Source organism: Heloderma suspectum, chromosome 2 (assembly GCF_057233095.1).
Source record: "Heloderma suspectum isolate Gila_16-S chromosome 2, 16-S_ref, whole genome shotgun sequence".
NCBI classification, from domain to species: Eukaryota; Metazoa; Chordata; class Lepidosauria; order Squamata; family Helodermatidae; genus Heloderma; species Heloderma suspectum.
Genome location: NC_139459.1, coordinates 133,022,312 through 133,037,761, shown reverse-complemented (window position 1 = coordinate 133,037,761; position 15,450 = coordinate 133,022,312). Strand labels below are relative to the sequence as shown.

Below are 15,450 nucleotides of genomic sequence, written 5' to 3'. Positions count from 1 at the left end.
GACAGGAAGCTCTGGCATGGGCTGGTCCATGAAGTCACGAAGAGTCGGAAGTGACTGACCGAATAAACAACAACAGGAACACTTAAAGAAGCTGTTCCACAGTGTATGATACAACCATTGTACAATTAAAGAGAATTTATCCTTGCAGCAACTATAAACTGAAGTCACTTGCCTATGTGTCTGTCCCAATTCAAAAATATGTGCACAGAGACTGCCTCATTCATTTCAAAGGCAGAACCTAATTGATACATGCTCTTTTTTACACATGTGGATCAAGTTCCTCCACTGAAAAATATAGTTCAAGCAGGCAGTGGTAACCAACTGATGTATAAGCTTCCATGCTGTAAACCAGAGGTAGGCCACCTCATGCTCCTCCAGATGTTTTGGACTATAATTCCCATAAGCCCCAGCCAGCATGGCTAATGGTCAGGAGTTGTTCTCCAAAAAATCTGGAGGGCACCTGACTACCCACCCCTGCTATAAGCAAACACTGGACACAAAACTAGATTAAAAATCATGGTTGTCTGTATCAGAGTTGAGGTTATGCTGTTTTCATTGGCAACATCGAACTTTTCTTCAGCATCAGGATATGTAATTTTAAAAATAAGGCTTTTAAAACACAAAACTTTCCCACTGAAGTTTGAAATTTACATATATGTAAGTTTGTTTACCGAGAATTTTGGATGGGTTTTAATATGGGCTATGACATTCATTCTGAAACTGCGGGCCAGTCTGGACAATCACCACAGCCTATGGTGGACTGCACTGCATGTGGGTGGCCATTTTGAATATTCAACCCCTAGCAAGGGATTGCCATGGTTTGTTGCGCCATCTGAGCCCACGCAACAGAGGTTGTTTGAGGGTCAAACAACCCCTGCCACCGAGGTTTGGACAACACAAGCTGCAGGGGCTTGAACAGGCAACCTGGTGCCCACAGGTGCTGCAGCTCATTGTGGTTTAAATAAGCCACAGTGGGCTGCGGTGATCTGTATGTTGAAGCACATCCCTGTCCTGAGTACTAGTGTGGAGCAATGTTAAATATGTAAAGGCTCCTGTGAGCCCAAAGTACCCTCCTCAAGGAGATTGCTCACTGTGTATTTATTTATTACATTTATATCCTGCCTTTTTTCCTCCTTAAGGAACCCAAGGCGGTGTACATAATCCTCCTCCTCTCCATTTTATCATCACAACAACAACCCTGTGAGGTGGGTTGCGCTGAGAGTCTGTGGCTGGCCCAAAGTCACCCAGTGAGCTTCATGGCTGAGGGGAGACTAGAACCCAGGTCTCCCGACTCCTAGTCCAACACTCTAGCCACTACACCACACCGGCTCAATTCACTGCTTTCATCTTGCTTCTTTCTAATCACCTTTCACTGAAGGTCAGTAATTCTACACACTCTCTTTATTCAACATAGTAGAATCATTTAATAACTCCAATACAGAGATGCGTCAGAATTACAACCCTCAGAATCTGACTGTTGCAGCTGTGCTTGAGTCACTGCTCTGGACTGGCCTCCTTCTACTCCAGAGGCAAGCCCAGATTCACACAAAAACGCAGGGAACAGGGCAAGGAAAACTTACCCTTATGCACTCTAGAAATTAACAACAATTTTCATTTATTTCTGAGTTACCCCATAACCATGGTTCTCTGGGAGATGTATAGTTTAAACAAATAGAAACAGCAGTGCTAAAATCCTGAAGACAAATAAATCAAAACTACAACACAGAGAGTAAAGACACACCAAACACAGTAACAGTAAAGATTCAATATCAATATTAAGTGTTTGATATTAAAATATTAAAACATTACAAAACCTGGAAGAATAAAAGAAGTGTTTTTGTTGTTGTTTATTCAACCTGTTCTGGAGGGGGTTGCACTCCCCCTAAAGGATCAGGTTCGTAGTTTGGGGGTGCTCTTGGATCCAGAACTGTCACTTGAGGCACAGATGAACTCAGTGGCACGGAGCACTTTTTATCAGCTTAGGCTGGTATACCAACTACGCCCTTATCTGGACAGAGATAGCCTAGCTACAGTTCTCCATGCTCTGATAACTTCTCGTCTGGATTACTGCAATGCGTTATACGTGGGGCTGCCTTTGAAAACGGTCCGGAAACTTCAGCTGGTCCAAAATAGGGCAGCAAGATTGTTAACAGGGACTGGCCTGCGAGCTCATATTACGCCAGTACATTTCCAGCTGCACTGGCTGCCAGTCCGTTTCCGGGCCCGATTCAAAGTGCTGGTGTTAACATTCAAAGCCCTTAACGGCTTGGGGCCAGGTTACCTGAAGGATCGCCTCCTCCCATATGTGCCTGCCCGGACCTTAAGATCATCATCAGCGGCCCTTCTCCGTGAGCCCCTGCCAAAGGAAGTGAGGCGGGTGGCTACTAGGAGGAGGGCTTTTTCTGTTGTGGCACCCCGGCTCTGGAATGAGCTCCCTAGCGAGGTTCGCCTGGCGCCTACATTGTACTCCTTTCGGTGCCACGTGAAGACCTTTTTGTTTTCCCAGGCATTTTAGCTTTCTAAATTTTTATCTTTGCTGTTTTAAGTCTGTATTTTAAACTCCTGCACTGCTGCTAGCTTTTATTGTGGTTGTATTGTTATATTGTGGTTTTAATGTTCTATATATTTTAAATTGTTTTATTGTGTGTTGTTTGGTTTTAGTTTTTGTGAACCGCCCAGAGAGCTTCGGCTATTGGGCGGTATAGAAATGAAATAAATAAATAAATAAATAAAAATATTTGTTCAGTCGCTCCCGACTCTTCGTGACTTCATTTGCCTGGCACTAAAAAGACATTAATGTGGGCACCAAACAATCTTGCCTAGGAATTTGCGGGGGGGGGGGCAAGAAGACCCTCTTCTATACTTATTGTCAGTAACAATTCTTCGGTAGCGTTAAAGGATGTCACTTGAAGCCATGGTGGCTTAATGAGCTACTCACAGTAGCTTATTTTTGGAATAGTCCATGATGCCCCACCACATGACAAGGCCAATAAGCTACTGTGCATAGCATAGCTTATTAAGCTACTGTGCCTAACTGATCCACCCCCTGCCCCTTGTCCCATTGAAGTCCTCCTGCCTAAGCAGTGGCACTGTTTCACCCATATATTACACTGCAGCTGGGGCTACAAGGAGCGAAAACCAGGTGTGCACCAAAAAGCACAAATAAACCCTTGGAAGTTTGCATGATCAGGACCAAACTTCACACACAGCCTCTTCTAGTCGACACCCAATGCACCATCAAAACCCTGCACAATTATACCCAGAGGAGGGAAAATCCCAGGTGCACCAAAAAGGGGGTGGCACATATAAACCCTTGGGGGCTTGCAGGATTGAGACCACAGTTCATAGGCAGCCTCCCCTAATTGGGAGGCACCCGCAAAACCCTCAATTTCCCCCCGAAACCATTGCTGTTCCTATTTTTATTTTTCCTTTGTACTTTTGCGCATTCCCAAATTTGTGCATTTTCAGAGTTGCAAACAGGAATCTTTTCTTCTTTACTTTTTCTTTTACACAAATGCACATTTTCACAGTAGTAATCAGGGAAGTCTGTGATCATGTAATTTCACTGTAGCAGGATCACACCATCTGGGAAGGCTGTCCTTGTGCTATTTCGTAGCTGCGGGATCACGCGACCAGGGAGGGCTGTCCACAAAAGGAAAAGGGGGGTGGGAGCTTTAACTCCCTGACAGTTTGCTGGAATGGGACAAAATTGCACTGGTGGAGTGCCCTCATAGGGAGCCTTCAGATGCTGTAGTGGGTAATTATGGAACTATGCATCTTCATGGAAAAGTGAGCAGTTCTTTCCCTATTCCCCTATTTCCCAAGTCGCACAGTTTCAAAGTAGCAATCAGGGAAGCCTGTCATTGTGTAACTTTGCTATAGCAGGGTAGCACAATAACATGAGGCTATCATTGAACTATGGGACAGCTGTCATTTTGTAACTGTAGTGTGGTATGCTGCGGTTGTCCCTGGGCTGCTTGTCAGACTTCGGAAAAAGGGCTCTACAGACTGGAGCAGAGCGGCCACAATGGTTTTGGCTGCTCTCACCAGGCGGCTCAGTAGGCAATTGGAATAAGCCACAGTGAGCGCCAGATGACATGGTAACCCACGATGAGTTAAATAACCCGTGGGTTATCAGAGTGGGTTATTTCAGCCAAATAAGCCATCATGGATTAAAAAATTCTCAACAGATGACACGATAACCAACAATGGGTTAAATAAGCCATCATGGCTTATTTAACCCATCATGGGTTATCGTGACCTCCAAACCCAGTCTCACTGTTTGGCTGCATGAATGAAGTGTATCTCTGATTTTAATTCAGACACAAACACGCCTCAGCTATCAGGTTTTTGACTTGGGATTCGATTAGACTACATAAATCAGGATAACAAGAGGCACAAGAAAAATACACCACAGTTTAACTATGAACCATGTATACAATATAATACATCGTTCTGAAGCAATATTATGCTTGCTGAAGTAGTAAGACTTTCAAACTTTAATATGCTGAAGGTAAACCTTTAGCCATCATAAATAGGGAGGGAATCTTGAAATATGAATGCAGTTGAAAGGGCTATCAACATGTATTAAAGAAGACCAAAGCTTATTTTAAACCTCAGTTCATAAAACACCCATAATTTTGTGTATTCAAGACTCCCAGTTTACAAGTATTCCAGAAAATCACAGCTGACTGTGCCCTGAGCATCCAGGACATGTCACACCTCAGGTATAAGAAGCTCTTTAGAGGCAGCAGACAAAACTCAACAACATTAATGTCTTCTTAAGTCCTTGTTCTGCACAGATCATTACATTTGTGCCATTATGGTGCTCCCCCTCCCAGACTAGGCACTCAGCAAAGTAGCTCAAGCTGCAATGCATCCCATTAGCTACTGATAAATTATACTGATAATTAATAGTTCGATTGCTAATCCAAATTGCAACAACAGGAAAACGTCAAGACCTGGTTACATGTGAAAGACATATTCAGCAACAAACCGTGGGTTAATTAACCCATGATTCGCAGTGACACACCACATGTGAGTTGCTTCTGCTTTGCAGCAACAACCTACAACACCTCATTCATAGGTTGTCATCGTGATGTTTGAACCTGAACACTTTGGGTTCTTCGTGGGTTAAACAACCCAAAGTTGACCCATGGTTTGTTCTTAGGTTAACTTTGGGTTGTTTAACCCACAAAGAACCCAAAGTGTCGGGGTTCAGATGTCACGCTAACAATATACGAATGGGACATTTGTAGATTGTTGTGGCAAACTGGAAGTGGCACATGCACACCATGTGTTCCCACAAATCATGGGTTAATCAATTCATGATTTACTGCCAAATGCCACTGTTACATGCTAACAACCCCTGTGTGTGTTCTAATGTGTAATATGCCCACACCCTGGTAAGATGTGTGCACAGATTTTGCTCTGGCTGTCTTGCAACAAAGAATGTGAAGATTTAGTTTCACTTACTTAGGGTCACTGAATATTCCATGCCATATGCTAACTGGAAAATCAAACCCAAGGGGACTCTGCTGGACAAAATTCTGCAACATATAAAGACACAAGTCACGCCAAAGAGAACTTAATAAAAATACACTTTAGCAGCAGGAAACTAGTCAAAGAGGCAGTGGAACCAGCAAGTGACAATAGTGTAAAAACAAGTACTGAAGACAGGAAAACTTCAGAGAATTTAAATGAGTTGTTCTCTGCATCAATCTTCATTGCATAAGATGCTAGAAAGATGGGAACACATGAACCATGGTTTTCATACAGTGCATCTGAAGAACTATGTCAGGCGGATGTAACAAAGGATAAGGTTTTAGAACTGACTAAGAAGTAACAGGTGACTAGGGCTACATGGCATTAATCCAACTGAATAGTTCTTCAAGAACTAAACTGTGAAAAGGCCAATTTTTAACATATGTAACAAATTGCTAAAATCAGCCTTGTTAACCAAAGCACTGGAGGGTATCCACTATAAAATGAAGTACATTTTTTTAGGGGAGAAGATTCAGGTAGTTACACTAATTTAAGTGGTGTGTGTGTGTGTGCGCGCGCATATGGTGGAGAAGTAAGGATATAATGTTTAAATTATATCCTTAATTTTAATTAAGAACTAGCAGAGTGCCTACAAAGAGAAGTCTATGGGCTTTGGGGCTTTCAAAAAGACATTGACGAATCCTTTCCTCCAAAGGCTGCGAAGCAAACCTAGCAGTTATGGGATGATGGAATGGGTCCTCTTCCAGATCAGTAACAAAGCAAACAAAGCTGAAAGCATGGAGTGGAACTAAATCAACAGTTTTCACAGCAGACGGAGGGAAATAATGCCCCCCCCCCCCCGCATCTACACTGGGGCAGTGCAATTTAGTTTATTCATGGTGAGTTAGGTTGTACAGTGAGATGACACCAAATTATTCAAAAAGTTTCCAAGTCTGAAGAACTCCCATAGGATCTCTACAAATAGTGTGATAGGCAACAGAACTGAAGATAAGATTGTGTTTATATACAAAGCCGATGCTCAGCACATGTTGAGCACAAATGCAACTTCAGCCGATGTACAAAGATGCTCAGCACATGTTACTAGGTCTGGGAGACCTATAGACACTTCCCACATCTCTGCATTTGGTAAGAAAACTGTCTTGGCTAGCCAAGTGAATGCCCTATACTGGGAGGTGCATGGATAGGATTAAGAGAAGTGTTCTGAAGTAACTGTGCTCATTCTTGGAGGGTCAATCCCAAAAGGTGATGCTGGGAGACTCCTGTTCTACCCATGACCTTTGGCCAATGGGATTGCTCAAGGCTCCATCTTATCTCCCATGCTTTCCAAGGTCTAGATGAAACTGCTGGGAGTTATCATCCGGAGGCTTGGGCTGAACATCACCAGTACATAGAGGACACACAGCTCTATTTCCGGCCACTGCCAGCTTTCCAGGCATGCAACAGAAGCAAGAAACCAGCACCTGAAATCAGTTCAGAAGTGGGCAAGGATGAACACACTTGACACTTAATCCAGATCAGATAAAGGTGCTGTTGTCAGAAGTTACAGCAACCTGGGTAAAAATATTCAACGTCTTTTGAACAGGATGGCACTCCCCGTGAAGCAACAGGTTCACAGCTTGGATATACTTCTTGATCCATCTCTTTATGTGGATACACAAGTTACAGCATGGAGTGCCTTTCACCAGCTCTGACCAGTTTACCAGCTGCAGCCTTTCCCGGAGAAGATGGACCTGGCACCAGTTATCTATGCTCTGATTAATTCCAGACTGGACTACTGCAATGTTCTCTATTATTTATTAATTTGATTTGTACCCTGCCTTTCTACCAAACAACAGCACTCAAAGCAGCTTACAGGCATAATTAAAATTAGTTAAAACAAAAAAATGCAGTAAAAACATAACAATTACAGAATAAAAAAAATAAAAACAGCACCCAATCCAACAGCCCCACTTACAGGCAAACCGCCTTCTTGAATAAAGTGGTCTTTGCCTGCCAGCAGAAGGACAGCAAAGAGGGATTGCCTTTAAAAATGTCTGGAAATTTCAACTGGTACAAAATATTGATGCCAGATTGTTATCTGGCACTTAAAGATCAACACATAACTCCAGTTTTATTCTATCTGCGTAGTTTGCCCATTTGTTTCTGGACTCAATTTAAAGTGCTGGTACTGACCTTTAAAGCCCAGACGATGTAGGACCAGATTACCTAAAAAAAACACCTCCTCCTATATGAACCTGCCCAGCTGTTAAGACTGGCCTCAGAGGCCCTACTTTTTTTAAAATTCCAACTCTGTTGGCAGTGCAATCCTATACATGTCTACTGAGAAGTAAGTCTCACTGAATTCAATGGGGTTCACTCCCAGGTAAGCAAGTATAGTAAATATATTATGAATAGTGTGTTCGTATTTTAAATGATATTTGCTGGAGGTTTTGGCATGTTTAAAGTGCTACCATGCTTACTGAGACAATGAATGTGTTGTTTAATTTTTTATCTTGATGTATTTTGTACTTCTATTGTAACAACCAAAGCAGCTTACAACAGAAAGATATAAATAATGAACTGAACTAGTCCCATGGCACACATTCTCACTCTGCTAAGCCACATTCCTTGACTAAGCAAAGGAAGGCGGCTGGACAGGGATGTGGGAGGTACACCAAGTTGATAAAAATCAATGATTTTTTTAAATTTAAAAAAAAAGATTTTTTTTATTTAAATCAACTTTTTATTTTAAATCAGATTTTGAAATGTTCTTAAAACAATTAGTAAAAATACAGCCTAGGTCAAAGATACCTTCATGAATACTAATTATACAACTTCTAGTTATATTCCACAAATATGTTAGCAGCAGTTTATGGAGATGGGAGATAACCTGATCAGTCCTATTCTGCACTGCAGGTGGTGTACAAAAGTGCATGCTTTCGCTCTCTCAAGGCCTTGCCTCTCTAAGTGGATAGAGAAGGTTAATGAATACAGAATTTGGGGAGATGGAGTACATCTGAATGAGGAGGAGGAGTCTGGATATAAATGCAAGGGATAGGGGAGGAAAATACAAAGTGAAACCAAAACTGAACAGAACATATTCATGCAGTCCTGACACCTCAGGGAACTTCTGTTGCATGTATCTCTACTGTGTACCTACCTTCTAATGAAACCTACATCTCTGAATATGTATTAAGGTTATATTAAACAATAATGTACTTCTACTAAAAATCATGATTAAACAGAATCTTCCTCACTAGTGATTTAAACTGTGATCTAAAACATTAAAACTGAATCCCTCAGAGACAAAATTTAAATCATGATTTAAATAAATTCAATTTAAATCAAATCAACCCCAGAAGTACACACAGGTCTCCTGTCATTAAATCCCTACACTGGCTTTCTGTCTGCTCCCAGATTCAGCACAAGCTTCCCTTTAATGTCCTCCATAGCTCTCACCTCCTTTATTTTAGTACTCTTACATTCGAAGACCCCTGCCTATGACCTTTGCCCCTCCAGCTCCACCACCCTCAGCTGTCCCAAGATCTCCTACACCCCAAAGTGACTCCAGACTTTGCCCCTTGCTACCCCTTTATGCTTAGAACTGCCTTTCAAAACATCTACATGGAGCTACCTCTCTTCCTTCAAATCCCTCCTCAGAACCCAACTTTTTCATGCCCTACTATAGCTCTGTAACCAAGCCTGAATTGGTGTAACTTAAATAATGCATGTTACTTCCCTGTTTACCCCTGCCTTCCCTTTCCTCCTATCTCCCTTATTTTAATTATAACTTCTTGGTGCAGGGACCAGTACATGGTGCAGGGACCAGTACCATGTACACTGATGGCACAAAATATAACAAAAACCTCCCATCCTCTGCAACCTCCTAGTCACTGAGTGTCCATGCATTGAGGAGTAGGGGAGCCAGGCTCTGTGATGCACTGTACCAACAGTGGGCTGAGTCAAGCTTTTTCTCTCATTCAGTGTATTAGAAGTGAGACTCAGAACAAACAAAAGTAATTCACTACTTCAAGATGCGGTGACCACCAGATTAATAACTTTAAAAAAGATTTAAAGGAATTCATGGAGCAAAATTAAATGACTGGCCATGAGAACTAAAATGGAACCTCTGTTCAGTGGCAGTATACCTCTGAGTACAAGGTGTTCATTATTCCCATCCCGCCCTGTTTCTGAGTTTCCCAGCATCACCTAGTTAGCTGCTGTTGGAAACAAAATGCTGGATTAGATGGATCTTTGATATGATCCACTAAGGCAGTTCTCAATATCCACACGCCACAGATACTGAGGAGTGATCTAACTTGGACAATATATGGAATATACAAACTAGCAGTGTCTCAATTCATTACTTCAGCATTTACACATATGTACACACACCCAAAACAAGATCTGTTCAAGCTTTCCATGCTTGTTATATGCTTATTTCTGGACATTTGCATCCCGCACTAGTGTCAAAATAAGATGTCAGCTAAAGAGTGCTAGAAGAAAGTGAGGAACCAAAGTAGGCATAAGCATTCCCTGACACAAGGCACTTACTCAAACCACCACCACCATGGGAGAGTGAAGATGACTTCCTTCAAACTGTTGGCCATGCTAAAGTGCTGGAGTAGTTCACAGCCAAAGAAATCAGCAGGATCAGATCTTCTGCAAAACAAAGATCTCAACTGGAAGGACCCAAGCACACCTCAAATGAGAATCTGTCAAAGCTACCTTCATTCCCAATAGGTACTCCTACTACCCAATAGGTACTTCCACCTTGTGGAAGCCCACCAGGACAAAAATTCCTCAGCTGCCATGCCCCAAAGAGGGAGCTCACCAGACTGTAACACAGTCATGAGGCTATGGACTGAGCATGGGAAAGATACCAAACAATGTAGGTGAAGCACACACCTGTTCATCCAGCAGCTTTGCTATAAAAGGATAAAGATTCAATATAGCTAGTTGCACAAACAAGGTCTCTCTTTACTAAGCCACAGGAAGGGATCTGAGCAGTCAGACTATATAAGTTGTCAGTATGTTGTAGCAGTCGCTGGTGCAACATCATATATTGGACCAGCTACAAGCTAACTGGGCTGGCCTCATAAGACTCTAGATTTTGTCCCACTGGAGAATCCCAAGGCTTTTCTGCCTGCTAACGTACCCCAACCTATTTTTGAACAATGGGACCCTAGTAACCCATAGCTTCCCAAAATATTAATACTTTGTTCTCTGGTTCTAATTCCAATTCTGATCCACAGAAACCACCCAGCCTTTGCAGAGACATTTCTACCTACCTTACTACTTGCTTACTGGTGAGTCATGTCCAAGAGACTAAATCTAGGCATCTACTTGTGAGAAACAAAGTTACTTACTGAAACAGCAGTTACTAAAAGAATTTCACAGCTAACATAGATTTTCTGGTGAACAACAGCACTGTTGAATATACTGAAATAAGCACTGCAGCCATGTTTGCATCATACTTTTAGTGTGCTCTCTCTTATGGATTCCTCAGACAGAGAACATCAGCCAAAATACTTAAGTACAAAACACGAGAACTAGATGTATCTTCGAAGAACGTCCATGATTTGCAAAACTCTCCAGAATACCCACTTTTTCCAGATTTTCTGAAAGCATCCCAATTTAGAGCATCTTAGTTAATTAAAAGTAGATATTCTCTTTTTCTTAATCAATGAAATCCCAATGCAGAATATAAATTGACTTTAAGGCTGTGATCCTATGAACACTGACTTGGGACTTCAGAGTAAATATGCATAGGATAAGGTTGTAAAACTAAAGAAATTCACAGATTACAAAAGCAAGTTGTGCGCCCAGTTGATTGTATGCTTGCAATATCTCCAAAATCCCTCTCTGAAGCAAATGCTTCTTAAATGAGTTATTACAGTCATTTATAGAGAAGGCTCTCAGACTTTGAAAAGCTGGCATCTACAGGATACATATAAACCTCAGAAGTACTTGGCATCTCTCCTTTATAATTTTAATCAGCACAGCTATAATGGATTTTTATTCTGCTAGTATACTTTAAGCCTGTACACAACTTGATTGCAGCCCTTAAACAACAATTTAAGAACCATTCATCCTCAAAAGGACAACAGTAAAATAACTTACTGTTCACTTCACTAAGAACATAAAAGCAGCTCTGCTGGATCGGACCAAGAATTCAGTTAGTCCAGTATCATTTCCAACAGCAGCTAGTCTGATGCTTCCAGGAAGCCAACAAGCAGGGCAGGGGGGTAGCAGCCCCTCCTCTGTTGTTTGGTCCCTAGCAAATGGTATTCACTGGCATACGGCCTCTGAACAGAGAGGTAGTGCTTAGCTATCCTGACTAATAACTATGCTAGAACTATCCTCCATGAATATGTCAAATCTCATTGTTAAGCTATTTAAGCTAATGAGCATCACCACATCCTGCGATAGCAAATTCCATTAGTTAATGTAATTCCAATTATCAAAAAGCACTAACCAATAGTAAAAGATAAGAAAACTTTTTTTCATGTAAAGTAAGGTTTAACACGAATTTAACACTGTCAGCAACATTGATTCCTTAAACACAACAGTGTTGGTTATCCTAGATTCTTCATTCCTCAGTACCACTATCATATACATATCTGCCACCACAACATTTCACATCCAATGGGTATTACACCTGTAGTTAGTCTTCTGCTAATTTTGAGCCTGCCCATATCTTGATAAAAAGTGTTACTCCAACCCTACTATTCTATGATTCTATGATCCTCTTTGCTAAACGATTATATATCACCAAAATATGAAAACAAGAGAAAAATATAGTCCATCAGTTATACATACTTTCTAGTTTGTTCTTCCTATTATGCACACTACTTTTCAACTTTTCAGTTCCTCTCACTGTTGATTCTTGAACATCCATTTACTTCATCAGCAATAAAGAATGTACAGGAAAACTGAACTCGGCATGTTGCCTTCTGTAACATTGCAAAATGTAAGCAAAAGAATGCTAGGATTATGTTCTACTTAGGAAAATATATCGTGTTACAATGTCAGCCTTCTAAATAAGTACAAGGTTATTTGATTATTGATTTTATTTTATTTGTACTCCACCTTTCTGCCACGAAAATGCCACTCAAGATTACCAGCCTATATGTACCAATATGCCACAAGTTGGCCTAAGGAGACTAAACTACCTGAATGGTTCACATTTTTATTCACTACTAAGCAAGTGGCTACCTACAAGGTTAGATTTCAACTTCCTAGACTTCCCCAAACCCGAATCAACTTTACAGCAAAGGAGTAAGAAAATACGCATTTCTCAATCACCTTACAATATCATACAAGCCAACAATTACATCAACAATCAGATCCTGCACATTATTTCTCCCTTATCTACTGTTCTCAATTTGAAGTTATTCTCCATTCTCCAGATAACATGTCTTTCTCTCCAATTCAAAAAAGCATACATTCCCTGAAGAATATGCTGAGCCTCATACCCTCTTCAAAACTTACTTCCTCACATGTGAAGACTCTACTTCAGCATATACACCTTTCCTTATCACATTAGCACGCACACAACGTGTCCTCTGTACACTTTGCTGGCTTCTGGTTTCCGTTCATTAACCTCCCTGCCAGGTATACATCTACACTGCTGCCAATCGTTCTCCACTCTGTACTCTTACTTTTACCCCACCCCTAGGTCTGACCAGCATGCATCCATTCTCCTCCGGCAACACCATGTCAGGCAACGCATTTGTCCCCGTAGCCCCCACTTCTTTCCCAACAGCCCCCACCCCACATACGTCCACCTTCTACGTGGCCCAGCAAACTTTTCCTTCTGTGTGGCTCACCAGACGTATACACCGAACTGTAACTCTCCTGCACCTTAATTCCGTAACGCTCAACGCTGTTAACCCTCAAGACTATGTACGCCATTCCCACGTGCCGCATAACAACCCTCGACTCTGTCCGATGTGCAAGCCCCCCCTAAACCCACCCTTTCTACCCCGAAACCAAGCAGGTTCCTGCCATCTGGGCCTTGCTTACACATCCAGCCCTCTTCCTCTTCTTAATCACACCCGCCATAAAGAAACAGATCGTCCCGGAACGCGGGGCAGCATTCGCCCCATAACTACTGTTCCCCCCCTAGGGCGGGGCCGGGGCCAGGGCCAGGCCAGGCCCGAAACTGTGGCGCCCACAACGGCCTGGGCTCCGTTTTTAGGCCTCACTCAAGGCCACCCCCCGGTCCGGGGCGGAAAGGAGCCGTAACGGACACAGCCTCATGACAATGCAAAGCGGGTCCGGCCCGCCCTCCTGCCGCCGCCGGCTCCTGCTGCCCGGGACTGGGCTCCACTGCCGGCATCACCGCTTACTTACTACCACCACTCCTAGTGCAGCGTCGGCGGCGCCATGATGATCCACCTCTCACTGTCTCCTCTTTCCCCCTCCCCGGCTTGTATCGCCCAGGCCCGGCCTGCTCCGGCCTCACACTCACCTTCATGTCGGGACATCCTAGTTCAGAGGAGAAGGCGGCGGCAGCGGCCCGGCCCAGCCCAGGCCCGTCCCGGGCTCCAGTTCCCCCCTCCCACCCACCCCCCGGTCTTGGCTGCTCGGCGCCGGCTCCGCAGCCTGGGCCCGGCCCGTCTTGGCCTAGCTGGGCCCCCAAGTCTCCCCTCCTTCTGCACAGCTTGGGATGGTTCGCTTCGGCTCGGGCACGCGCGATGGACGGCGAATCGACTCCGGTGGTGGTGGCGGCGGCGCTGGCGGAGGAGGAGGAAGGGACGGCGGCGGCAGTATGGTGAGGCCTCTCCGGGAAAGAGGAGGAGGAGGAGGCTGCAGTTTCCCTTCCCGGGCGGCGGCAGCAACAGCAGCAAGCGGGCGGGCGCCGCCGCCGTGACACGGTGACTCTGTAAGCTCGCTCAGGCCCCTGCCAGCCCCTAGCGCCGCCCCCCCGCTCGACGACGACAGCGGCGGCGGCGGCTCTCGTCGGTCTCCTTGGTCCCTATTCCCCTCCCCACGTCGTCGCCGCCGCCGTCCTCCTCCTCCTCACACACACACGCACGCTCAGCAGCAGCGCCGCCGCCGCCGCCGCCGCCGCCTCCTTCCCAGCCTACTAGCCAAGCCTACCTCCCCTTCTCTTTTTCTCTCCTCCCGCCTGCCGAGAGGAAGAGGAAATAACACAGCGGGGCAGAGGGAGAAGGAGAAAAGAACCGGCCGGATTGGGGAGGGGAGCGCTTGGGAGAGCCTCGCCCCCCCACACGTACACGCGCGCGCGCGCGGTCTCTCGGCTCTTAATTTTTTTCTCCCCGCTCGTTTTCTTCTCTTGACAGAACTGCGTTCTCCCCACACGCACACCTTTTTCTCTCAGGATAAAACCGTTAAAAAAGAAAGAAAAGGCTGGGATTCTGGAAACGTGGAAGGACCAGGCCCCGGCCCCACACCTCCGCCCTTCAGACCAGCGTTCAGAGCTGTATTAGGGCTACGGGTACTTACGTGGAATTTATATGTAACCTCAGCATATATAAAACCAAAAGCACTGATTCTTCCCTGTATTACAGCTTTGCGAGCCTGGCAGCATAACCCTGCCCGAACGCGATACTGTTCACACGTACATATGAGGAAGGCCCTTTGAACACAGTAGGACTTGTTCCCGAGCAAGCAGGCAGAGAGGCTCGAGCTTTTCGTTTACCTTCTCAAACTCTTACTGTCTTGGTCTCTTTTCTGCCCTGGTTTGTTGCTTTTTAAAAACGGAAAACACCCAAGATATAGTACACTCCCCAAATCCTCTGAGAATTGGAGGAGTATTTACATCTGTAAACCCTTCTCTTAATGCTCTTTCTTCCTTGTTGCTAAGACCTAAACTGGAAACACCTCGCTCCCCAGCATGTTCCCCTCGAGACTAGCGTTCCCCCAAAGTTTTATTGAAATCCTGATGGACTCTTAGCTATGCAGAAATCCCACTTTCTGATATGCCTTTCTAGGCTA

At 44.1% G+C, this 15,450-nt stretch overlaps 1 protein-coding gene across 1 annotated transcript in view; it reads right to left on the bottom strand.

The window, feature by feature from the left end:
• Window positions 1-14,577, bottom strand: part of KCMF1 (potassium channel modulatory factor 1) — a 79,004-nt gene extending 64,427 nt beyond the window's left edge. Inside the window, exon 1 of the mRNA XM_084834806.1 lies at window positions 13,961-14,577. Coding sequence (XP_084690932.1) covers window positions 13,961-13,976 — 16 coding nt within the window. The 5' untranslated portion in view covers window positions 13,977-14,577. The remainder of the gene's footprint in view (window positions 1-13,960) is intronic.
• Window positions 14,578-15,450: the final 873 nt, after the last annotated feature.